At 40.7% G+C, this 27,508-nt stretch overlaps 1 protein-coding gene across 1 annotated transcript; it reads left to right on the plus strand.

Annotated features, from left to right (window-relative positions):
- The first annotated feature begins 372 nt into the window (after window positions 1–372).
- Window positions 373–25,943, plus strand: LOC115577265 (radixin-like). Its single transcript, XM_030410241.1, has 15 exons — window positions 373–582; window positions 4,057–4,147; window positions 13,257–13,340; window positions 13,609–13,704; window positions 14,705–14,827; window positions 15,196–15,347; window positions 15,592–15,675; window positions 16,001–16,147; window positions 19,311–19,407; window positions 19,511–19,674; window positions 20,133–20,263; window positions 20,666–20,826; window positions 21,320–21,412; window positions 21,648–21,884; window positions 22,950–25,943. Exons 2-15 carry the CDS (start codon window positions 4,136–4,138, stop codon window positions 23,112–23,114), a joined length of 1,746 nt encoding a protein of 581 aa, XP_030266101.1. The 5' UTR covers window positions 373–582; window positions 4,057–4,135; the 3' UTR covers window positions 23,115–25,943.
- Window positions 25,944–27,508: the final 1,565 nt, after the last annotated feature.

The raw sequence follows: 27,508 nt of genomic DNA on the forward strand, positions 1-27,508 counted from the left end.
GTCCTTCAAAGTAAACTAGAAACATGACCGTAGGTCTACAGAAATAAGACATCTTTCAGAGTATCTTAAAGCTGTTGGTTAGATGGTTAGCGTACGAAGTGGAATTAACTCTTAGGCACTCTGTTGTCAGTTTTTCATGGATGTTTCTCTCTCGTGTGATCCAACAGCGTCAGATTTTTGCAGAGTCACAGTTGCAACTCTTTCTATTTCAGCTATTATTAAAAGTTAATAAAGAAGTTCATTACTGACTCATTTTACTGAGAGAAAATAATTGAAATTGTTGCAACAGCCTAGCCATAAGTTACTCATTTACCCGCCGGCTGCCATGCAGCTTTTATTTTTAAAGGTGGGACCGGATGCCGCTGTGTTTTAGCACGTCTGACTCGACGCTGGCACCCCAAATCGCCTTACGGTTGTTAAGACTTCCACGGTTTTTCTATGTCTGCGGGAATTTGTTTCGGCGAAAGCATCAGTAGATAAGGAACGAGAGGCAGCGCGGACTTCTCGTCGTGGATATTCTGTTACGTCTGAAGATACCGGGGCTCTCCCATCGATTCGAAGACAAGATACTTCGTCCCTCCGGTGAGTTGCCTCTCCCTAAAAAGATGAGCTACTCTGCAAGTTTGATGCAATAGCGGATATCCTCGTGCTCGACCGATTCATATTTGATACGGCACGGTGGAAATGCCGACTTGTTGCGAAGTTGTACCCCCGAAAGTGCCTGTAAACAGCACTGCAGCCTGCCTTACGTGTTCTTTGAGGCACAATTTTGGAAATGTGTCTGTTTTTGGTGGCAAGTGTGGCTGATAAATTACGGGCAACCCTCTTTTTTTAGGCTTTAAAACTTAACATGCACCAACGAGGCAAACCTTAGCGAGGCTTGTCCCGTTATGTTAGCTAGACTACACCCACTAGCTTGAAAATGTCAGCCTTTCAGCGGGGCCACCTCGACTTCATGGAAAGTACTTTGGCGTGAAGAGTTGGAGAAAGGTTAACAGTTGGTGCGTAGAAGTCGAAAAAGAGCGTTTTGACACGACAAGCTTGCGTACTTGTATTTTTTATTCATTACATCGTGTCACGCTGTCGTAGCTCAGAGTGTTGCAGTTCCCCACCGCTTCTTCAAAATTGTGGTTAAATTACAATGCAGCTGAAGACAAACTCTCGGCGGGCAAAATAGGCAAGCTAATTGCGTACAAGCTACAAGTGGGCATGTCTTCATCTGGTGTACTCAAGCTAACGCAGCACTTCAGATGTTCAGTGAGCGTCCTTAACTTGCACACTTTTCTTATACAGAACCATCATTATGCTCACTGTCGTCCTTTAAGGCCACTATCATTGAGTGCTAAGAGTATTATTGTTCTTTTTTTTTTTGTTGCCAATCTGTATTTTAGACTTTTTGGCCCCAATCTGGATTGTGCTGTAACAGAGAATCCCCTGAGCCTTGGTTTAAAAATAAAGCAGGTGGAATTAATTTAGGTTAGTGACCAACCTGTCACTGCAGGATTGTACGATAGAGGAACTGCATGTCACTTTAATCTCTCAGTATTGCCAAGCAAGACCTCGGGAATGCCTCATTATGTCAAAATAGCTTTCCCCCCCCCCCCCCCCCTAAACACAGGTGGCTTGTTCAGTCATTTGCCTATAAAAGTCATTTTTATAGTTTTGGGATCAGACTTCGTCTATGACATTGCACAGTATCATTAGACCAGATACAAGAGCATCCAGACTGGGCTGATGTGACATGTCCAAATAACAGAGAACTCGTTTCTTGGATCATTTCAGTATCATGTGGCAGGTCAGCAGAGGTCATGCCCAGACTTTAAGGCTTGTGTTTCAACTTTAGAGTACCAAGTTTTTGCCAGATTGGTTAATTGCTCTCCAGCTCAATAACTGCTCAAAATATGCCTAAATTGAAAAGAACAAAAAAAACCAAAAATGTACTCTAGTTATAATGATGATAGATGAAATAGAATAATATATTTAATTATAAAAAATCAAATCAATTCATAAAGGAAAGCAACAGCATTACGGCTTGTCATGATTTTTCAATATGAGATAATAATCAGCAATTCAAGGGTTCACAGGTGCATTAGAACACAGATAGAAAGCTACATTGTAGCTACAATGCAACTGTAAACTTTATCCATTTCTGCCCTCCACTTTGAAAGTTAAGAAGAATTACAGGGACAGCTCTAATAACAAAAATACTGTCTTTTTTTTATCTTAATCTGTAAACTCCAACGGGCCTTGACAGTAGCCTAAAGCTCCCTCACATACACAAAACTGTGTACCAAAAGGTGGACAGAATGCAAGAAGGAGAAGAGAGAGAGAAGTATGCACGCAATACATGCTATCAAAGAAACAAACAAATAAACACAATGATGGTGTAATGCTGCTCGCATAGAGGTTAATGTTACAAAACAGATTTACAAAAACACCGCAGATTGTGTGGTGGGTTTAAGCGTCAAGGGTGGTTGGTCATGATGGTAAGTCATGTCTACTTTGAGCAGAACAGATAGAAATAATGTCATGTCAAAGCTGTGCTGAGTTACTGAATGTGTTAGCATACTAAACATTTACAGTTTATGAAAGTATGTTAGATACTGTTGCCTATACTGTAGCCTAGTTTAAAAACCTGGCCATTTCATGCTTAATCTAACCAAATTGTGTCAACTCAGCCTGGCCAATTTTACCCATCACACTGACCCAAAATCATAGAGTGTACCTAGACGTGAAAACCTGGCAGGGACTTCATCAATGACAGCAGTCCAAAGTTAGAAAAAATCTGAATGGGAAATCTGATTTTTGGCTTAATATAATTAATGGGCAGAATCAGGTGGGGCTTTCATGATACGAGTGATATATGTATAACAATAACCTTATATAGAATATCCAGCAATGTGGTTTTTCCATCTTGTGATGGAATTCCATACAACGTGTTGGTCATTTTAAATATATATTGCAGTGTAAAATGAAAGCATTTTGATTGTGCATTTTGAAGTCTTACAGTGTGCCTTGGAATGCTTTTGAAGGAGACTTGCATTTTATGTTTTTAATACAGAGTATATTTCCTATGCAATGAACCCTTCATAAAATGGAATAAGCAGAGTGCATCTTAAGTTTCCAAACAGCACCTATATGTCATCACCAGAATTACCCAGCAACGCTTCCACTCCATTGTCCTTTCATCCGGTAATTTGTGTCAGGAAGGTCTTTTTATTATGATGAAGTATAACTGCTGGTCACTTTACAGTGTCCATGAGACGTAATGTAATGCATTATGTTTAAAGTAGTTTCCCCATTCATCTTGCAATAGTTACCGTATGCACAGACTGCACGTTGAGTCTGCAGTATGTTGAGACTGCATGCAAAACAACTTCTCTGTGCATCTGGCTGTTTTCCTTGAAGTCATTAACAGATTAAGGAATGGGAATCATTTCATTTATTTTTTCATTCTGTCAGTTCTCTGGAGTAATCTACTTTTGATCAGTTTAATGTGTTTCTTATTTAACCTCTCCACAAACTTCATGCTATGCATCTTCTTCTGTATGCATTCCACTGTCGGCACAGCTAAATTCCAGGCTTGATAATTGAATTATTATCAATTATTTTTTTGTCAATCATTTACTTACAGAGACCATGCGAAAAACTTGGGCTGCAACTTAGAATTATTTTAATTGTTAGTTAGTTGTTTGATCAATAAAATTTCTGAAATTTTAAAAAATGTTGATCAGTGTTTCCCAAAGACGATGTCCTCAAATGTCTTGTCTTGTCTTCACAACCCAAATGAATCTAGTTTACGGTAAAAGAGGAAACCTGAAAATATTTCCAGTTTAAGAAGCTGGATAAAGAGAATTTTGACTTGTCTTAAAAAAAATACTCAAACTGCTGGTTGGTGATTTGTTTTATGGCTGACAACTACTTGATAAATAATTTCAGCTCTAACATACACAAGTTATGTATAACATATTTAATATTTTTCAAAGGCAGCGGCTCATAATTTTTCCCCCATGTATACTGTGTGTCCGACTGAAAGGTTTTCTCTTCTGCTTTCAGGTTCTGTGATACAGGTGTTGTTGCCGTCCTGTGACGGATTTATCCTCTCAGCTGTTGGGTGTAAGGAGAGGAAGCAAAGATGCCGAAACCGGTAAGACGCTGAAAGGCTGTGGATGACATTTGGCATATAAATGTCAGCACCTTTTAGTCAAACTCTGTTCTACAGGAATAAAAGAAAAGTGCAATTCTTTGCAATTAATTTAGATAGTTTGAGGTAAAATGGTTGAATTGCAGTGTAACAACTTATCAGGCAGTAGACAAAACATATAAGTTGCTTTTTTGTTTCCGACTAGTCTGTTTGTCTAAACTGAATCTTCAGAACTGCTCTCTAGTTGTCATAATAGTTGGCCTGCACTGCCGCTGAAAGCTATATTTCTGCATTCTGGGAAGTGGCAGTTTGTTCCCCAAGGCTGCTCCCACTTCTCATACTCCTCTTCTAAGTCCTTCCAAGTCAACAACAGCCAAAGTGTGAAATGAAGTGCCTGGCCCGCAGGCCTCACAACTGCAACACTGCTGCCATTGTTGCTTAAAGGGTGGAGAGAATGCCAGAGACTGGGATGTGAACAACGCCAAAACAAAACCAATTTGATGCAGCCCCTTCATGGCTGTCCCACCGCTGTCATGCTGTTTTTTCATCACAAACAGACTTGGGTAAAACTCACAGTGCAGTCTGGGGATATGCATGTTACTCAACTAGTTTTCAGGTCACAGTAAGAGATTTTTAAAGTATGAAAGTGTCTAGGTGTCTTGTTCCTCTAAGTAATCAAACTATGTCACAGCAGTATTGATTATTTAGTATTACATCATATTTGATTTGAGTTATTCTCTTGAAAAGATTTCAGGGTCAAGTTGCTCAAGATTACATCAGATCTTTCCTAGGAACTGTAATCAACAGGCTTCAGGCCAGTCCTGAAGTAAAGTACATCTCCAGTCCATCTCTTGAAGTGGTGGGTGTTTGTGTCGTCTGTGGGTTGGGGGGGTTTGGGAAACTACAGAAGAGGAACAGCCAGGCACTGATGTCATCCTCCACTTCTCCCTCTAGTCAACTGATTCATGAGGGCACCAGCCCAAAAGCAGCTCCTAGGACAGAGCTGGCCGCTCTGCTGAGAGCAGCATCTCTGTCACAGACAATAACTGACAGAGAAAGTACAGCTTGTCGCAGGGAGGCACTGAAATAATAAACAGAGGAAGCAACAGACATGACCTACTCTGGGACTGATGCCAGACATCAAAACTCTTGAAATGGTCTCAGTGTCAGTACTCATCTATAACCAAGACATAAAATACAGAATTTTGTTTTCAGTTGTGGTTTTACAATGACAATCACAACTTTATTGCAGTTCCTTTTAAACCATAGGGTTCTTGTTTAATGTAATGCTCAGTTTGGAGGTAAAGTTGTTGCAGTTTTGATTTAGATTTTTGGTTGAGCAAGATCCCAAAGGTCAAAGGTTATGGTCATGTTACAGGGATGAGAGAGATGCAATTTTTGCAATATTGATACTTAAGAGGTATTTGGTCAGAAATATTGTGATAGTTGATTTTGTCTTCCCAATCCATCATTTATTTAGTGCTTTTGAAGGCATTTCAAAATTTTGAGATTGTCTAAAAATATTGTGTGATTATTTTAAGGCCATATTGCCCAGCTCTTCCTGACATCATATCCCACCCCTCCTGTTTAGTGCTCTCTGTAGGCTGCGTTGCTGGATGAATTATGAGGTGATAGCACCCCACAGGAAGAGGGCCCTCTCTGGCTTACTAGCTCGTGGCTGCTTTCCTGTTTGCTCGAGAGGGGCTTTGCTGTGTATATTGGGGCCCAGTCTATGTCAACATCCTCTCTCTGTGGAGGTACAGAAGCAAGCTAAAGAGAGACGATTGTCACTGAGGCACTGTCAGGAAGGGAAGGAGTCAGATGGATGAATGTTAAATTAGAAAATTATTGCAAATCAGGAGAGAGAACTGGACATGGGAAATTGTTGAAACTTAGGAGAAACAGCAGTTGCAGTACTAGTGCTTGGCAACATTAAAACTCTGCCATTTTTGTATGACCATTCACAAAACAAAAGATATGTACACAATCAGGTAGACTAAGGCCCTCCCTCTGTATTATCCTTTTAGTGTACCTAGTAAAATCACCAGAGGCATTTCAGAACCCGTCTGTTCTACAGTCAGCTGGACATCAATCAAGCAGATTTTTTAATGTCTTCTTGTGAAAGGGATACTTGCGATTAGGACTGGGCAATAAAACAGTCTCTATTGGATCATGATAGAAATTTATGTTAATAACAATGAGTACATTTGCACATCCTTTTTCATTTGATATGGATGGATCTAACGACATAAATAAACCCAACCACTGCCACTCTGCACTTTTTGGCTTGCACAAAAAGAAAGTGGATGTCATCTGGAAAAGAGGTAAAAAAAAAAGATGACAGGAACCCAGTGGCACAAATGCGACTTTTGCCTTTCTGCTCATTGTGTCGTTGTCTGTTTGCAGAGTGGACAGCAATTGAACTTCAGGACAGAGCCCACAGCTCAGGGAACCAAACAAGCTTCAGGATGGCTTATTTTTTATCAAAGTTCATCTGCAAGTGTGCCAAAAAAGAGAGTGTATGATGCCCAACCATTATTTCTTGGGAGCCAATCGAACACGTGCTAAAGATATGTAATGGAGGTTGGATTTTTGTACAGTTTAACAATAAACTTCATTGTCTAAAATGACACCAGTGCAATGAAGCAGTAACTTTAACAAAGAATTAAATAAATGACAATAACCCAAGGCATCTTTATCTGCCATATAATCTGTTTTTAAAGAAAGTTTTCATATTGGCACATATCGTGCAACGTTAGGCGAATATTGATATTGACATGTGATAGGCCAGCCAGTATCAGCCTCTATCAAATGCCTATTGAATTAACAGAATGCAAACTTTTAGCTATGTGACGTTTTTTAAGACATAAATATTACAAAAACAAAACACTTATCCGTCTGCAGTGCCTTTCATGTTTGTTGTACAATAATACTATTATATTGTTCCTCCTACATAAATAACGTTAGCTTAATGTCCGCCCACAGTTCAAAGCATGCGTGCAACGTTGCGATGTAACTTTATTGTCCAGCTGAGGCCAGCCATACAACAATCAACATAAGCTGCAGACTCTTGATTATTCTCTCTCTGCATCGCTGCAGAATGTTCCACATTCCACATCATAATGCATCTTTCTAATCAAGATATTTCCACACATCTTCTCTCCTCCCCAGTCTTATCATGTTTCTGTATGAAGCGGGAAAAATATTAGCTTATAGTTTCTATCAGAATACACAATAGGCAACCATGATTGCTTGGATGAATTGTTCCCATGCCAAGTCCATTTTGTCATGCATTTGTGCTCTTGTAATTTGTAACCCCCCCGTCACTGATCCAAATACAGCAAGTTGTGACTTGTGAACAGCACAGCGATCTTATGACTTTTAAAACTGTGGCCAAGGCATCACATGTCACACCTTTTTTGCTTCCACAGTGCTTGGATGACTGGGTGGAAGGGTCTCATGGTGGTAGTATTGTGCAATCTGTGGTGTTAACGGGGCTAGTGCTTCCTCCTCCACTCTAACTCCTTCCATTCCCCCTCCCTCTGAAGCCTGCCTCACACTGCAGGGGGGTTAATCAGAGGGACAGACAGCTGCTCAGAGCCCAGCAGGCCAGATTAGTAGCTCTACTGATTGAAGTGTGTATGCAAGTGTGTGTGTCTCTGTCTCTTAAGGCCTCACTCAGCAAAGCTGCTCTTAACAGCTTACAGTAACTAAACAGCTGCACATTTAACAAGGGACCTGTCTCAGTTGGAACTCATCTTGACAGCTGAAATGGAGAGGGGATTTAGAAACATCCCAAAAGTGCAAAGAAACAACAAAAAATGTTAATGAGACCCCTTGAAATATTCATTAGCCTTTGATGTTATTTGGCCTTATTTGTTTACTTGCTTGTCAAGTCAGTGTTTTAGAGCATTCTCGAAGTATGAGGTCTGTTTAGTGACACTGTACATGGAGGAGGGACAGTAAATCATAGTGTTTTGTTCGAAATAGGCGGAGATGCAGTTTAAAATACAGAGAAACAAATACTGGAAGAAGAGAAACTGCTAGCCAAGAAAAATACAGAAAATGCAAACAAGTTAACAAATTTAAATAAACATTGTCATATCTTCCCCATTTCCTGCCATTGGACCTTAGTGTCATGTGAATGTAGATGGACATGCAGATACTCACAATGTCAGCTGGGTTGCATTTTGACTCTCCTGTGGAGATGGATATAAACTGATGATCTGCTCCCATTCTAGCCAGTGTGCACGGTATGTAAAGGAAGTGTCTCGTTGTAGGCTCATGAAAAATAAATTCTCTCTTGCTCCACTCACACTGCCCTTTCAGTGCAGGGATCATGTGCCGATCCTCTGCCTTGCGTTGAGGCGAGACGGTGTCGGCAGAACAGAGGTGTGTCGGTTTGATGGTGTTCACAGTGGCACTGATTCTTCACTCATCACTCATAAAAGAGAAATGTCCACACTTCAACCCACAAAGCAACGTAGCAATGTTACAGGCCCAAACAGTAATGTGGTAACTGTTAGTGTCTTTGGTAATTTTATATAGGAAATAAAATGCTGCATCCATTTGTCTGTCCTACCATCTCTTCATTACATTTCTGTCCAGTAAACAGCGTTCGTCCCTGGCAGTGAAAGCCAGTGGCTCCCGAAGTTGAATAGCGGGGTTTATGTGACTTTTTTTAAAAACTTAAACTCACCATGTCTTTGCTGCCTTCTATTGTGTTGTTGTTGTTGTTGTTGTTACTGTCTCTGGAAACCTGTATTGAAAAATAATTACTGCGACGGTGAACCCTCTAAGATAGGGTCTTAGATAGGGTCTTCTATCTACTTATGGAGATTATGTAATTATGTAATTTAGAACAATACGGGTAACTTTAGCAACCACCATGCATCAGTAAGAAAGCAGTGATGATAACAATTTGTTAGATTCTCTTTATATATTGTAACCTGGAGCACAACAGTGTGACTTGTGAGCTTCCCATCCTCGGCGTGATGTCAGAGGAAAATAGCCACCTTGTGAATGTGGTCTGTTAAAGTCAACAATCAGAAATCTAAACCTAACTCTCCATTTCAAGCACCTATAAAAAGTTATGTAGACAGGCTGTACGTTCCCCACTGCTGTGCCAACTGGATGGATAATGTAACCGATCTAAACGTGTTTGTTGTGTTACCATTCAAAGCTAGGCTACCTGTTTTGTTGAGGATGGATGAAAGTGAGCAAAGGTAATGGGATTGAATTAATCTGTTTACGTTGATTATGGATCATAACAAATACGTTACGTTTTAAAAGTAGCACATAGTCTCACAGTGAGAAAAAACATAATTGTGTATGGTAATCAAAACTGTGGTGCATTGAGATGCATCGATTAAGTTTTATAATGGCATTGTCGCCCTCGGCATCAAATCGTAGGGTATATAGAGAAACCCCACCCCTGTTGTAGGTCACTGCTGGTCTAACTCCTCCCTCTAACTATAACTGGTCTTACTCTCTTTTAATAGGTAATTTGGTCCTTTTAAAGAATTTCTCCCCATCAGTGTGTTTAGCATCACCAGACAGACGATGTCATATAAGGACAGGCTTACAAAAGTTGCTCCTTTGAGACTTCTCAGTTGTCAGCATGTGTGATTAGCAGTGTCAGTGCCTCGGCATGTTGTTGTCCCTTGTCTCCTCCCCCCCTTTTTCCAAGAGAGAGAGGATTAACTGACCGTCTGGTCCATACAGGATTCCACCTCTCTGTGCTCTGTGTGTTGGCTCTGTTTTGGCAGACACACACACACACAAAGGCGGGCCTTACACAAATGCTGGGGAAGGGGCATTCAAGGCCGTTCACTTGGTAACCCCAGCTCAGCACTACATTCTTCATAACGGCTCCTGTCTTAGAAAGTTAATGAGGCATCTACTCTTGAAACTAGTCTTAATTCATCTGTCAGTGAACCATGAAGATGTTCTTCCTGACTTAGCTTGATTTTTATCCCTTTGACACTGGACAAAAAAACACCTACTAACAACTGTTTCTTGTCTTGGCTGGGTGCTACTGGCATTCATTCCTACATCAAATGACTCCAGTAGTCAGAGGTTTATCATCTCTAGCTTGAACTTTGAATGACTCCACAAAGTTTTTGTTTGTGTTTTATTTGTTTTACAGTGCAAAGAACCACAATCAGTTGACTCACTACCACAGACTCACAAGCGTGGAGTAAACATCCAATCATGGAAAACGTGAAAGACACTGGCAGAATGTGTTTATGTCAAAGTCTCAATCATATCACACTGTGTGGGCAAGATGCATAAGCGCAGAGAAGAGGGAGGAGGTGTGAAGGCTTAGAAGTGTTTTTTTTCTGGGTCATAGTTCCTCTTGGTTCTAAGTTGTATTATCTACTGTGCTGTGTTCCCAATGGCTGACATCAGTTACGAAATAGGGCGCGGAAACTTTTTGCCTTATACCAGCTTCCGATGGAACTTTGCAAAATATAATTGGCTTTAGTTTGAATAGTTTTTTACTTTTTTTTTGGTTAGGTTGATTGTGGATTTTTGTCAATGAAACTGTATGAACAATTTGTTGTTAATGGTTAGTATCTGAATCTACAAAGCTAACTGGAGCCAAGAGTCCTTTTTAGCTGTAGATCGTGTTCTGTCATGTAACCATATCCTCAGCATCCTCATTGAAATGATGTTGACAGGGCTGTGTTGTAATAAGCAGCCAATGTCATTGGATGTCAGTGTCATTGGTTTAGAGTGCCATGAGCAATCTAGACTCGCATTCATAAAACATCTCAGAATCACTTGTTGGACTTGCACAAAAAAATAAACTGGGACTAGAAATTATCCAACCTCCAAAGTGGCACTTGATTTAATTATGAAGCTTACTACAAAGGCTGCAATATGTTGGGGGAAAAACATTGCAATATTTTTGTTTTCTCCGATATACAGTTTATTGAAATATGAAAAATACGGAAATTTTCACCAGATAATTTGAATAACTCAAAAGAGGCTAAACAAATGGTACTATAGTAGGATGTGTGTGTGTGTGTGTGTATGTGTGTGTGTGTGTGTGTGTGTGTGTGTGTGTGGCAAGGGAAACAGTTTGGTAAGGAACATACTAAATAAGACTCAGAACATAATGCCACTGATATGAAAAGCTAGTTTCACACACCTAAAGAAATCTGTGCATATCATAAGAAGTTACCTGTTCCACCCCTCTACTACATACTGAACTCTGATTTCATTGTAATTGCCTGAGAGGCTATCCTTTTTGTGAATCCATTAATTGTTCCTCCCATGTAGATAACTGGCATCTATTACACTGTGGGTTAATTTCCCAGTCAGGAATTAAGTCTCGGTCTTGGTGTGAACTCAAAATAAAGTGCCTCTCTGTGTGGAATCTTCATTGAAAGACACATTGGCAACAAGCATGTGAGAAATTTGTCTCAAAGGGGACAGATTTGAAGCTGTGATACAGCAACTGAATCAAATGAAAATTTACCCTGACTGAAGGCAAAATACAATCGATTAGTCACTTAGTCTTTCTTTTGGAAGATGTCCACATTTTCCAGCCAAAATGAGGCCTGGCCTTAAGCAAGTCAGATTATGAACATGTGGAATTAAGTTTAGTCCCTTTCTAAAGTCATGTTATATAAATTAACGCATTACAGTAATAGTGAAGGCCAGGCTGAAGAGTTCATGTAGGATGTCCATGGTGAAGAGAAAGTGCTGCAACCTTTCATGGGTAATTAATGAGAGGGAGACTAAAGGCAGATACATTGTGGTCTGAGCTCCATGTGGCGCGGGGGAGTCCAGCTATGTGCTGTATAGACACAAGTTTCATGGATTATTCATTGCCGGGATATTGAGAGAAACAGAGGGATAGGGCAGGAGAGACAGTGAAGAGATACTGAGAGGAGCGGGAGGAAAATGCAAAGTCAGCGTTCCTGAGGTTTGGTGTATAATTGCTTACAGGAAATGGAAGGTTCTCTTCCTTAGTTTCTTTTTCTGTCCTTTTTCCTTCCCCTCCTTTTTTCTATGGCTGGCTCCTCTACATTAACCTCACTGAAACATAATCTCAAAGTGAGCACATTTAGATCATCCCTCATTCTTCGTGTTACGCTCCATCTGCCCTGCTTTTAGTTTCTCTTTCTTCTTGCACACTTGCAAAACTTTTTGCTTTTGCACTCTGCCTCTTACTTAGGTTTTCGCCTCCTCTGTACCGTTTCTCTCCTCACATGTTGTTAACCGCTACTAGGGCAACATAAAGCTCAGTGTGTGTGTGTAGGTGTAGGAGGAAGGATGTCAGATGCCTCAGAGGTCAGCCCTGCTCTGTTCTGCAACATCAGCTGCTGCTGCTAGGCCCACTGCCAGTGCAGCTTAACAGAGCACAGCCAATGAATGAGTTTCATCCTCTGCTCCACCCCAACAGGCTTTCGAGTAGTAGGTTTGCCTTGAGCATGAGGCTTGCTCACTCTGGCAGTGGAGAATGGAAAGAGGGGGAGAGACACATTTACACAGTCCCTTTATTGAACTTGGGTTAGAATGGAAGGAAATGGACACATTGCACACACACTGAGTAAACATTCTTCTATTCTCTGTTGTAGGAATTCTGTCATTTCCTGGAAGACTCTTTTTAAGACGTTTTATATCACAAAAGATAACAGGGTGAATGATGTCAGAATTAGCAGTGATCAGGGCTACCTCAGATTTGGAAATATAACAAATAATTCCTGATATTAGCTTTTCTCTTTGTGTAGACCATAGCTGTGGCTGGAGACATGATGTTTTTTCAAGTTGTCTGTACATGTCTTGTGAATGTGTTGTCTCAGAAACACCATAAAGGAAGTTCTAATTTGGACGAAATGTCCACTTGGACTGAAAGATGAACTCATTCGATTTTGGTAGTCAAAGGTCAAAGTCACTGTGACCTCATGGAGTCCCATTTTTGTGAATGCAGTGTCTCAGAAACACATTGAGGGAATGTCTTCAAATTTGACAGAGATATTTACTTGGACTCAAGTATGAACTGATCAGATATGGTCAAAGGTCACTGTTGCAGCACAAAATGTAAAGTCTTTGTCTGTGTAGTAGGGCAAACTAACTTCTTGTTGTGTTTATTTTCTAGATCAATGTCCGTGTGACCACCATGGATGCAGAGTTGGAGTTTGCTATCCAACCTAATACCACAGGAAAACAGCTCTTTGACCAGGTGAGGATGAGTGACATAACCAAAAATGTTGACTGATTATTGCTCTCAAAAAGGCTAAATCTTTGGTAGTAGAGGTCATCTTTGTAACTACTGAATATACTGAAGATATTACACACAGTTTTTATATCTAACAATGCACTATGATGGACTTTTTTGGGAGCACTCACTTGACTTCCACCTTTGCTGTTGGCCTTCTCAAGGAGGAGCCGAAAGCAGTACCCCCCCCCAAAAAAAAAAAAAATCAGATTGCATTTTGTTTTATTCTCAGGTGGTGAAGACAGTTGGACTGCGGGAGGTCTGGTTCTTTGGCCTGCAGTATGTTGACAGTAAAGGCTACATCACCTGGCTCAAACTCAATAAGAAGGTCAGTCTCCCCTTGCTTTAAACTTCTCCTTTGTTATAGTAGCCACAAAGAGACACGTCCATTTACATGCCTTCTCTTTTACAGTCTTCTTTCTTTTACTGTCCCTCAGCCTTCTCTTTCGAAATTTATGTCAAGTCAATTTTATTTAAAAGCCCAAAATCACAATCGCATTGCCTCAGTGGGCTTTACAATCTTTCCAGAGAACGACATCCTCTGTCCTTACACCCTCTTTTTGAGTAATGATCTTTCTTTTTCATTTTATTCACACTCTATCTGTTTGTCTTTGATCCAGTCAGTGGCTGTTGTCTTTCTTTCCTTGAAGCTTTACGGCGGTCTCAAGCTTCAGATGTGCTCTTTTACAAGGCTTCCTCTCTCACTATGGCCAACACACCCTCCGGCCTTAACATCCCTGCTATTACAGAGCATCTGTGTTTCAGTGTGCATGAAAGAAATTTACCCTCAACACTCTACACCTGTTTGAGAGGGAGAGAGAGACAGAGTGAGGCAGTGACCACAGAAAAATGTAATGGAAACATTATCTTTGCATTGTGTAGAGAGACTGATGTGTTTCTGAGCAGAGAGGTGTATGCATATGCATGTTGAGGCGTCCTAGCCATGATGTCAGCCTGATCTGTGACAGGATTTCTTCTAACAATGGAAACTATTTTGTATGTGCGTGGGTAACAACTGCATGCATACAGTATGAATAGCACACATCCCCAGACATCCAAAGACTTGTTCAGATTCAGACAGTGACCAGATTACAGAAGTTTATGTCATGAGTATGCTTGTTTATTACAGCCCCCTATTGTGCTTTGATATTGATGAAAGGAAATGTATTTACAAATGATGATTTGAATAGGCGCACAATTCACATGACAAACCAGAGTCCAAAGCTTTGTTATGACTTGTTCTTCCATCCAGGCCACTCACTGTGCAGCTGTACACAGTTGATGTGTTGATTACATGAATGGATGTTGATGCTGTCTTTATTGTCCAGGTGACTCAGCAGGATGTGAAGAAAGAGAACCCTCTGCAGTTTAAGTTCAGAGCCAAGTTCTTCCCTGAAGATGTCTCAGAGGAACTAATCCAGGAGATCACCCAGAGACTCTTCTTCCTACAGGTAACAAGGCACTCACCTAGTCAAGTGTCCATCCAAATGTAGTATAACTGTTTCCAGAAATTGGCAAGAGCAAATGTGAATTAACATGCATTTACATTATAAAATGAAAATCCTAGGAGATGGATGCTTGGAGATGAACAGTCTTTAGTTGCCTGGTGTTAAACCATTTGGAAACATTTTCATATCGTGTAAAGTCATTACCACCATTCAGCTCTCTGCTTGATTCACATTCGCAAGCCATACCGGGTAAATAGTGTATTTAATTGATGATTATCAATACATTTATTTGAAAAAAAGAGTGGAATAAAATCAATAAGTTCTATTGATCTAAAGTTTGTCAACTCCTTAATTCCCACCTGTTCTGCCAGGTGAAGGAGGCCATCCTGAACGATGAGAACTACTGTCCCCCAGAGACAGCAGTGCTACTTGGGTCATACGCTGTCCAGGCCAAATATGGAGACTACAACAAAGATGCACACAAGCCTGGATACCTTACTCATGACAGACTGCTGCCTCAGAGGTACACACACAACTACACACACACATATGTCACACTCTATGTGGTGCTTCTGTGAGCCGAAGTGACTGAAAGCAGAGAGGGATGTGTTGGAGGTGTTCCTTGAGTTTTCACACGCAGACAAGATCCGTGGAAACCTGGAATGTGGCTCGCTCCCTGCTGGAATTTTCAATGATTTCCTCCTGTGGAAACAATTATGTCCCACTCGACATCCCTTCAGGTGAATACATTGTGTTTGTGTGTGCAGAGTCCTGGAGCAGCACAAGCTGACCAAAGAGCAGTGGGAGGACAGGATACAGACTTGGCACGAAGAGCACAGAGGAATGCTCAGGTATGTGTGAAACTTTCCACATCACATTCTTTACCTGAAACACCCCGAGAGTGTGAAGAAACATTTGTGTCTGGGTGTACACCTCTGGGCATGTTGTGTCATGTAGGATGAAGAAGTATTTGTCATCGTCTGTTCTATTGCTTATTGTAGAGTAGATCTGAGAGTGTTGCCTACGTGTATGGCAAGGTGTAATTTGATGGTATGATTTAGTGGTAATTTACTTTTTATAATATGAAAAATTACAATGCAAAAAGATCGGATCCTGGACATTATCCAATAAAGCATATATAACATACAATCTCCTGCTCCTTCTCCTCTTCTCTAGGGAGGACTCTATGATGGAATATCTAAAAATTGCCCAGGACTTGGAGATGTACGGTGTTAACTACTTTGAGATCAAAAACAAGAAGGGCACACAGCTGTGGCTGGGCGTGGATGCCCTTGGCCTCAACATTTACGAACACGAAGACAAGTAAGGGACACACACACAGCACACACAGCAAACAAAGGGATTTGTTCAGTTTATTTACAAAATAAGTGATTAAGTGATGATAAATGACCTGGGCAAAAAAAATGAAAATCAGCATAATCCTTAAAAATACTACATTGTTAACCTGAATAGGCTTCACATTCAAGTTGCCATTAAGACTGAGACATGTTGAGACCTCAGCATTTAGATTCAGATCCCAGTTTATTCAAATATCAAAATGTGTGTGTGTGTGTGTGTGTGTGTGTGTGTGTGTGTGTGTGTGTGTGTGTGTGTGTGTGTGTGTGTGTGTGTGTGTGTTATTTGGGTTTTTTTTTAATGTTCGGATTACATACAGACATGTGCCTGCAAGGGGATCAGAGCTGTGGTTTGCAGTTGATTACAAACAGCAGCAGACACAAGAACAAGTGGTGGAGGCTTTTTTACACAGCATGTCACAACGGATGTGGGTCTACAAGTGTCGTCATAACAGTATCTCTTATACCTGCTGTGTCAAACCACCTTACTACAAGATCAGAATTTTGTAAAGAATTTAGGATTTTGGAATTGAAATCAGTTCTTGACTAAAACTACAGGCAACTTTTAGTTGGATTTATTTAACCCAGCCCTGTCTGGGGTAGGGATGTAACGGTATGAACATTTCACACCGCGGTAATAGTGACCAAAATTATCACGGTTATCGGTATACTGCGGTATTTTCTAAAATGTCTTCAAAATGTTGAAAAAACACTGATAAATTTTAATAATTTCATCAAGATTTATATTTAAATATATTTATTATATATTAAAATAGTCCAAATCCAAAACCTTAACAAAACACTGCAAAATCAACATTAAATAATTATAAAAGAATGTATCAAAACTGTGCAAAATAGGTCATTGGCTTTTTGTGATGAGGGCACATAAGCAGCCTGTTTTTGAAACGTGTCCTTTAATGTCTGCGTTACAGAGGTAGAATGAGATGTAGTGGCAGCAGCACTCGATTGGCCAGCAGACCCTCTCTGTGAAAAAATGAATAGAAAATGTCATTATTAATTATTACTGTCATTGTTACTTAATACTAAGGGAGCAACCAACAGATCACAAAACTCACAATTTAGATCACATCACTTTTGTGAGGAACAGGTTGGATAATTTTTTAGATCAAAACAAAAAGGATTATTGTTAAATTAATTATGAATACTCTATTTTGGCTCTTATTTCTATCTAGACACTTGTTATATTCACCATTTTATATTCTTTATATATAGTCTATTCTACAAATAATCCACAAGTGTTATATATTTCTGATATTACTTATATATTGGCTGTCTGTCTCTCTGTCTGCCTGCTCGTCTGTTGTCAATGGACTTGGTCAATCTGATTGGTCAGATATCTGCTGAGCCACAGGTAGACGCTGCTCAGGTGAAGGGAGCTGAGATGAGTCAGTCATCTCAGTCAGTTTGTGTTCACTAACTCAGTCCACCCAGTACGTGTTAGTGTCACATCCTCCTCACTGCAGCTCTGCAGCAATGTTTGGGGAATTATTAGGTCGACTTTAAAAAGTGAAATCTACAATTAATAAGCGGTTCAGATAACGAGCCAAATCACGGATCAACTTCGTTCAGTTATACCACTATTTGTTCATTTTACATTAGTGACAACAGCAAATTAGACAGATAAAACTCGACATACACACACATCATGCACCCGAGCTTAAGGTTAGCTTACCTTGCATTCGCTGAACAGTTGCGGGTGATGGTCGTAAAGTGAAAGTAAGTAAATTGGAGGTGTTGCCGCCCCTCGCAACAACTTTCTTCTCGCAGCTCCTGCAGACAGGGCTGCCATCCTCGACCAGCTGTCCCTGAGCATTCTTATAACAACCACTATACGCCCAGACTGCAGATTTGGTTCTCTTTGAAGGCGGAAAAATGCTGTGAGGACCGCTACTATCACATCCTCCCCCCACCATGTCTTCTTCACTACATAACAAGTGCACGTTGCCCTCTTGCGCATGCGCCGCAAGTTTTCCACACCGTGGTTACCGACCGCGGTGGTTACCATGGTAATTAAAACTTAAACGGTAACCTTCACCGTCGGGAATTTTACCATGGTTTACCGTGACACCGTCACGGTCTGGGGACACTCCAATGTTTAGATTGTTGACAAATGTTCATTTAAATTATGACACATGTATTTTGGTGTCAGGAAGAATATTTGGAAACAGTTAGAATTGGCACTATCAATGTGTTCACATACCAGACTGCAGTAGATCCTTTTGCCAATAAATAGAACACTGTTTATTTAGTGTCCACAGAGCTGCTCTTGCAGTTACTGTCAGTAAAGCATAATTGAGTGTGTTCTTGTGGAAAAACAATGTAATGGTGACCATGTTTCCAAACTACCCCGAACTAATCTTTAGTTTTCTGCTTTGCATTTCATTGTTCTTTGATATTAACTGAGCCCATAAATCAACCAGACTTGATCTACTATTTTCTCCTTTTGTTGGAGGCTCAGTGCCAAGATCAATGAGAGACGAACAATGTCGAACAAGTTTAGAGGAAGCGAAGATATTTTTGGAGGTGAAAACTGAGGGAGAGGTGGAGAAAGGAAGACTGTATCTGTCCATAGAAGAGTCTTTCCTGTCCTCTGGTCAGATATTTTTTTCCGCTTTAGTGAAAGGATAGATCTAATCACAACTCCTGTAGCATTTCCTGTCACTGCTTTTCCCTTCCTGTATGTTATCTTGGGTCATCACAAGTGCCATCCTCCTTCTCCTGTCCAGGTGACAAAGGAAGGAAATGAGGGCTAGTTTCCTTACCTCTCTTGAGGCAGCGACTCCCTTGAAATTACTTCATCCCTTTTTTCTATTCCTTTTTTAAAACACCCAACATCCTTTTAATTCTTGGCAGGAAGTGACATTGTAGGTTTCATCCACCTCCTTTGCTTTCCTGTTGCTATTCTTAACCAGTATACTGAACAAATTGAAGAATGAGAGTATTCGGTCTCCTGATTTCTTGAACTGTTGTCTGTTTATACAAGGCGCCGTCTGCTGGCTGAATGTTATCAAACATTTGACAGCCAACTGTCTAACATCCTGTGCTGTTTGTCATATTATGAGGTGAAAAGTTTAAAGTGTACATTGTTAACCACTGCTGTCTTTTTTCAGGTTGACACCAAAGATTGGCTTCCCTTGGAGTGAGATTCGAAACATCTCTTTCAATGACAAGAAGTTTGTCATCAAACCCATTGACAAGAAAGCACCTGTGAGTGTCAAATTCATCAGAAGTATATAACAGATAGTCAACAGATATCTGACTTTTTGCCTTATAATAAAGAGTATATTTTCTACCCCTATTTTTTTTGTAGGACTTTGTGTTTTATGCACCACGACTGCGCATCAACAAGCGCATCTTGGCATTGTGTATGGGTAACCACGAGTTGTACATGAGGAGGAGAAAGCCTGACACCATTGAGGTGCAGCAGATGAAGGCTCAGGCTCGGGAGGAGAAGCACCACAAACAGATGGAGAGGTACTGCAGAGGAACATGACCAACCATGTTATCATTTTGTCCCTGAGGTCAGAGGAAAGCCCTCTGGAATAATAATTCAAATATTATTATTAATATAAAATGTTTGAACTTAGAACTGCTCTAAAATAAGACCTGTAAAATTCCAATTAGTCAAAAGAGACCTTTTAATCAAGGCAAATAGTTTGTAAGACAGTTACCCCCCCCACTTTGCTGACGTTTGACAATACATAAAAATATGTACAAACAGTAGCTGTTAGAGATTTTCCACTGGAGGGCAGTGTTGCCTCTTTTACATACATTATCTGAGGCAGGAGGGGTAGTTTAAACCAGTTAAAGGTGCTGCAGCCTCAGCTAAGTTGTATTCAGGTCAGGATACAAGTGTTGTGCTTAGAAAAATATAGATTGTCCCCTCACAAATACTCAAGTATTCTAAAACCTGTCATTGCAAAACTTCTCAGGGCTCAGCTGGAGAATGAAAAGAAAAAACGCGAGTATGCTGAGAAAGAGAAGGAGAGGATAGAGCGCGAGAAAGACGAGCTCATGGAGAGGCTGAGACAGATTGAAGAGCAGACGATGAGAGCTCAGAAAGGTACTCACTTTTCCTTTTATCCTTCCATCTGTTCACTTATCTTTGCTGCTGCTGCCTCCCACTCCTCTCCTTGTTTCAAATTTAGAAAATCTCTCTTTAGCTGTGAGTCATGTCTGTTCATCATAATCAGGAACTGTACAGGTGACTGACATTTCTCTCTTAACCCACTTGTTATTGTTATTACTGTTTATAATTAAGAAAGGCCTGTTTTCCAAGTATCATATTCAGGGAAAATTATGGTTTGGTCAAACCTGATCACCAAATCATACTTTATATGTTTGTAAGTGCAACAGATTTCTCTTCCTGAATTAACAGTATCTGAGCTCGCCGCACATTTATATTTGAATGTGGTGAAAAATACATTGGAATAGAAAAGACGATATTGTTTGTGTCCTTCTCCAGAGCTCGAGGAACAGACTCGCCTGGCCATGGAGCTGGAGCAGGAGAGAAAAAGGGCGAGGGAGGAGGCTGAAAGGCTGGAGAGAGACAGGCGGGCTGCCGAGGAGGCCAAAGCAGAGCTTGCCAGACAGGCTGCAGATCAGCAGAAGACCCAGGAACAACTGGTATACACACACCACAGGTTTTCCTAGTTGATTTATTAGTGCACCTTCATGATATTATTTTATATATATAGAGATTTTATATATTGTACAATGCACAACAACCTGTAGAATCTGACAGACCCACTTTGGTTCACACTTCTAATCAAGGAAAACCTGCTATTCTTTGATCTAGCAAAAAAACCAACATTCAGATTCTCAACAAATGTTTTCTTGGTTGAAATGCTCCAAACGGTTACAAATTAGGAGCTTAACTGGTATGGAACTGGTCCATTTTAGTGGAAAAGGTGTATGGGAGGCTGTTGAGCCCAGTTCTATTGGCCACTCACCTGGCTCAAGCGCAAGCTGCACTTCCACAAACCTCCTCCTGCCGCTGCTCAGTCAGTACAGTCAGCAGCAGTTAACAGCAAGGGGGGGTAGCCCTAGTTAGCTTATTTAGGATGGGTGTTTTTAAAAGTACAGTATGTGTAACAGCAATGTCTCTATCTTAACTCAGGCCTCTGAACTGGCTGAATTCACAGCCAAGATCTCTCTCCTGGAAGAAGCCAAAAGGAAGAAAGACGATGAGGCCACAGAGTGGCAGCATAAGGTCTGCACACACACAATATTACATTGACTAACATTGGCTCCATTATGTAATTTTTAGAGTCTGTTTATAGTTTAACTTACTTAACTTTAATCTTAGTTTAATCAACAGCAGATTTGTTTACAACATGGTAGAACCCCAGACAATCAGCCTTCATTTTCTGTTGGCACATTTTACTCACAGCTGTCCGGTGTAAATCCAGTATGTGTCTGTGCCTTACTTTTTCCTTCTTCTGCAGGCCATGTCAGCCCAGGAGGACCTGGAAAAGGCCAGGGAGGAACTGAAGACTGCAATAGTTGTGGTGCCAGCACCTCTGGGCAGCAGTGCTGAGAGCGAGCATGATGAGCAGGATGAGAACCATGCAGAGGCCAGCGCTGAGCTCTCCAACGAGGGGGTCAGCCAGCTCGACCTCCGTAGTGAAGAGGCACGCGTCACAGAAGCACAGAAGAATGAGAGGGTCAAGCAACAGCTGCAGGTGAGAGCAAGGGGAGAATCTCTTCAGGCGGGTTGGGAAAGTGGCCGCTTGGGAAGTCTGAAAAAATATTTTTAAACCTTTAACATATATACCAATGTAAAGTTTCTTGATAAAATTATAACAACCATGGGAGCTACTCCTTAGGTCAATGAACTGTCACACTCAATATTAAGTTCATTCTAATCCTAAAGAAAATGACGAAAACATTTAAAACTAAACCACAGTACAATATATACAAACATATTATCCATCTCTTTAATCTTAACAAAAGGTTAATCACTTTATTTAACCAAAAGAGATCTGCATCTCACAAACAAGAATAACAATGAGACAATATTATTTTCTAACAGCAGTTTTGTTGCAAAGAAGAAACCCCAGCAAAGAAATGGCAAATCAGGGTAAGATAAGGTATACGTCTTTGTCCATTCTTCTTTAAACTCCTGCTTTTAACAGGAGTCAATGTGCTGGCTTAGACTGTAGCCCAGACCTACTGGTAATTAATTGATCAAACTGAGAAAATCATATCCATCTTCATGTTTTACATACCTCTAAATCTCTTACACAGGCTGTAGCTGGGCTACCGTATAGGCCAGGACTTGTACTGAAGCTATGGCAAGAAAAATTCCAAATTCAACCAGACAGTTTTATCAGATATATCAAGCAAAACCAATTCAAGTGCAGGCCTGTGTCTCCACTGCATCTGTAAGCCTGCGTTGGGCTCCCCGATCAACAGCACTGAAAGCTACTGCACTGTAACTGCAGTGTGGAGTAAAAGATAAATTGTTAACCTCATTGGAAGAATTAATTTTGATCAGTGAACGTGAATGTTGACATACATGGGTAAGTATAGACGTAGATAACGCTTCGCGTCAGTCAAGTGTTTACTTTGAAATGACTGAGCTGTTTTTCCTCTTTTTTGTCTCTTCTTCTTTGCAACCTCAACATCTCTTAATCGGCTACTGTTTTTTTCTCTCTTACAATTATTTTACTTGCTACTTTTCCCTGTGTTGTATTTTTCCTTCCTCCTCATCCCATTCTCATCCGTCCTTGTCTTTGATCTCTCAGACACTAAGTTCAGAGTTGGCCGAGGCCAGAGACGAAACCAAGAAGACACAGAATGACGTCCTACATGCAGAGAACGTGAAAGCGGGCCGAGATAAATACAAAACGCTGCGCCAGATCCGACAGGGCAACACAAAGCAGCGCATTGATGAATTTGAGTCCATGTGAGAACAGCACCCACATCCCCCTCGCCCCCGTTTCCCTCTGGGGTGTCTGCTCCCGAACTTTCCCCTCAGCGGCTGCTCAATTTTCATGGACAACAGATGCTGCCGTCCTTGTAATCCCAACAAGTCCCCCTCAATGCACCAAGGAAATCTTGAGAAATCATCTTGTTAAAAACTGCCAAAGTCCTGCCCCACATCTTGACTCTGAAAGTTATGGATATCTCCGTCATATGGAGCTGCCTCAACACCACTCTAAACAAGCAAATACCATCATACTACAGAGATGATCATTAATCCTCAAGAGTGTACAACCAAAATGGAAGCAATTGGATATTTTTATTTTGAGAAAACATGGCCATAGCAAGCTACTTTCGTTGTTGTTTTTTGTTTTGCTTGACGACTTGTATGCAAAGGTTTAGTATGATTCCATGCCTTCAGTTTAAGATTAACCGTCCTCTCCTCGTTTTTAAGTTGCTTCCCTCTGCTTTTGTTTGACTCGTTTTATTGATTACACCCTCTTTTTTTTTTTTGAGTTGTCTATTGAACACATTGATGCAAGGTTTAGTCCCGGCCTATGAATAAAGAACTGAGTTTTTGGGGATCACTATTTTTATTCAGCTTCAAACGTGCTGCTATGTTACATAATGTCAAAACATATTTCAAGCTAACTGCCATTCAAACTAAAAACAAACACTGCAGTATTTTAATAGTTTAATCTCAAGCTGAATATCAAGTAAAGCAGTATTTTCCTATTTTGATGAACAACTCCTTCCTGTGAATAAAATTGAAACAAATTGACCCTTGTAGGGAAAAGAGCCACCCAACTTGTCACGTGGCAGGTTCTGATGATTGAATGTAGCAAAGGTAACAAAGGGAATGTGTTCTTTACATGCCGAGCTGATGGGATAGCATGTAATGAGCTTGTGCCACTGAACTATCGCCCTCGAGCTTAAAAGTGCTACGGAGATAAGCTAACTGGTAGTTGTGTAGCCTTGCGTGTGTTTTCCAGACGCATCTAAGTGTTTGATTCCCGGTCACCATAGATGGTTTTCTCTGCCTGCCAGCTCACAAAGGAACCCAGGGCGTTACATGGACAGACAGAGGAACCGAGATATGAGGCCGTTTGTCTGTCTGTCCGAGCGTTTGAGTGTTTGGATGTATTTGCGTGTGTTTTGAGTGCGTGAAAGGAGAATGTGTGGATGATGAGGCCTTGGCACCTCTCTGACTTGGGGAGCTTATGAAAACATCGGTCCTCGACCCGGGACAAATCTCTACCTCAGTTATGTTAGCAGTGGTGACTGACAGTCAAACACTCGGGATGCTCACCTCCTCCCTTTCAAAAAGAACAAAGTGGGGTCATGATTTTACTCTGTTGCTGTTGCATCCTCAGGTGGTTCTCCTGGACAGGCTACATTGTGTGAGAGCGCGGGTACATTTGTGGCTGAAATTTCACCCAAACTTGCATTGCCGTGAAAGGAAGTAGATAATCTCTGAAATTTTCAGCTCCGGGTGAAGTTTTCCTTTAAGGGTATATGTAAAACATGCCTCCAAAGTGAGATCTACAGTAGGCTGGAAAGTGTTATTTCTTACCTTTGAAGCTAGCTTTACCCAGCAGTCTCTCCTCGCCCTTGGGCTCGCTCAGCTGTTTTGGTCCATTTTTGCCCAAGAAAAAAACCCAAACAATGTGGAAGTTGAAAATAAATAATACTGCAAACACCAGAATGGAGATGCACTGTACAATAGAGATATCTTTGGTAATCACCTGTCAGGGTCCTTTGAGGCATTTAGGAGCCAAGAGATGCTGTTGTGGTTTTACAGAGCCACCTGGACTGGACTCGTTCTGAGGATGGCCCTCCTGTAAAACATTTTAAATTGGTCTTCAATGCCCGCTAAAAACTTTTGTGTCCTCAGTTGGTTTCACTTTAGGGAGACAGTTTGCAGAACTGCGATGATTCATGGGACTGAGAGGCTTGTGAATACGTAAAGAGATGAGTTATAAATTTATATATTTGTCGATGTAAAGGGACTTTGCTATTGTGATCAAATCTCCCCAGGCTCAAACAGAGAGGAGGCCAGTGTTATTCCTTAAAAATCTGATGATAAATCCTCATCTCACAACATTGTTTATGCTCAGAAAACAAATTGACTCCATCTTTTGTCGGGTGGAAAATATGTTCCTGTTTTTTTTTTTTTTTAAATACATGAAGTTTTCCATTTTTTTCTTTCTTTTTTTTAATTGTTAACAATATGGTGTAAAATGTTTATGGTATTATTTGTTACGATATACTTGACAGCTGGTGTTGCTTTGATATTTTTTTTTCTTTTTAATGGTCAGTTTTAAAGTTAAAGCACTTGTATGAAACATGACACTGAAGCCTGCCTTTTGTGTTTAACTCCGCAGTGTCTGTTGTTCGTGTTGTGTTTTGCCATAAGCAGGTGGAAAAGAATCATCTTGTGCTTCCAGCTCATATTTTTGTATTGTGCTCAAAGACCCCTAAAACCAGCGGCGCGCATTGCCACACCGGACGGCTTCGTTGGAGGGGAAAACTCCTGTTGACATATCCGCACCTCCCCCCCTCAAACAATCAAGCTGTAAGGCTTCAGTTTTTCTTCACAGCAACATGTTAATGCCTGTCCTGTCCCCTCCAATGAAGCCAGCGTCTGTGATGATGCCAGCCCTGGCACCAGCTGTCACCTTTCAACGTTTATTTTCTTCTGTTTTTTTGTTGTTTTTTTTGTCTTCTTATGTTCATGTTAGTATTCTTTGAGGTAGAAGGCGCTGATGGATTACAGTCCATTTCATTGGTTCACAAATAAAAGTTTTAAATTTTGAGCGTTGTGTTCTGACCCGTTTGTATTTGTAATATCCATGCTTATTATTTAGTGTGATTTTAAAAGCATTGAAGAAGCCTTCTTTCAATTTTGGACATTTTGTGGTATTATAGGCTTGAATAAGAAAGATTAGCTAATATAAGGAACTGTCATGTTTTGTCCACCAAAATCAACAAAAAGATGAAAAACTGTAAAACAATGATTAAAATAGTTGCGGATAAACAAATCAATGCAGCTTTAAACTTTCCTTGAAAGTCCTTTTAAACCCGTCTGATTGGTTGGGTGCCTCACTGACCTGTGATCTGCTGATCTTAAGGTCTTCCCGCAGATTATCCATGGGGTTAAAGTCCAGGCTTTAACTTGTCAAAGACCTGACAGTGTTATATTGGTTCTGAACTCGGCTTGTTTCAGTATAAGGAGTGAGTTTTAGCCCTGCTCTGAGATCATGCACCCTCTAAAGAAGAAGCCTTTTTGTATTTAGTCTCATCTATCATGCTTTCAGTGAAGACTGGGTCTCTGTCACACAGAGAAGCATCCATGTGACATTACCTCCATATTTAAGAGCTGCAACTAACAATTCTGTATAAATATTAACCTTCTAGATTTATCAATCAGTATTTTCGTCAGGAAAAGAAAATCTTGAAAACCAGTAGGATGGCGTCCTGATATGAGCTGCTGTTGAACTGATGTTTGGGCTGGACAACGATCTGATGGAGACACAGACGGACACAAACTAAAGTTCAGGTTCAGACACCTGATGTGCAGGTAGCTCAGTGTGTTGGAGTCATGAGGTTGTGGGTTTGATCCTTCAGTCAGTCTAACTTTTGAAGACAGCTCTTCAAATAAAAGAGTCAAAGGCAGGTTCAGGTATCTTGATTGAAATTTGAGGGTTGATGTTCAAAAAACTGCAAGAAACAAAGAGCAGCTCTCAGATCCAGTAGCTCAGGCTGATAAGAGGCCCGGTCAGCAGTTCTGAAGTGGCGGGTTTGATTCTTGTAATACTCAGTGAAGTCTGGAGGTTGTGGGTTCAAACACTGGATACTTCATGTGATTTTTAAACCTGATGTCCAAAACAAAGAGTGAAATCCTCTCGGAAGCAGCTCTTCATCCCCAACTCATTAGCTCAGGAAGATAAAGAGCTGCTTTGAAGACAGAAGGTTGTGGGTTCAAACCTTGCCTTGAGTTTTGAAGGCTGGTGTCCACCTGTCTGATCCAGCAGCTCAGGTAGACACTCTACAGGTCAGAGCCTGACTCTTTTTATGAAGTTACTGCTCAGAAGGAGTGAAAACCTCTGAGAGACTATTTCATTGTTGCATCATGTTAGCTCAGCAGGTTACGACTAGGGTTAGAAGTTCTGAGATTGCGGGTTCAAGTCTTTATCGAGTTTGGGTTTGAAACTGAATCTTATAGAACTCTGTGAAGTCTGAAGTGCGGAATGAAAAGTGCCCAGAGAAGAAGCTCCATTGCTCAGTTTCTCAGAGATGAAAGCAGGGGGTTATGGGAAAATGAACCATCAGCAAGTGAAGTTTTATGATGTGACAGTTTTAAAAAGATGCTGCAGGTCAT

Source organism: Sparus aurata, chromosome 24, assembly GCF_900880675.1.
Source record: "Sparus aurata chromosome 24, fSpaAur1.1, whole genome shotgun sequence".
Classification (NCBI taxonomy): domain Eukaryota; kingdom Metazoa; phylum Chordata; class Actinopteri; order Spariformes; family Sparidae; genus Sparus; species Sparus aurata.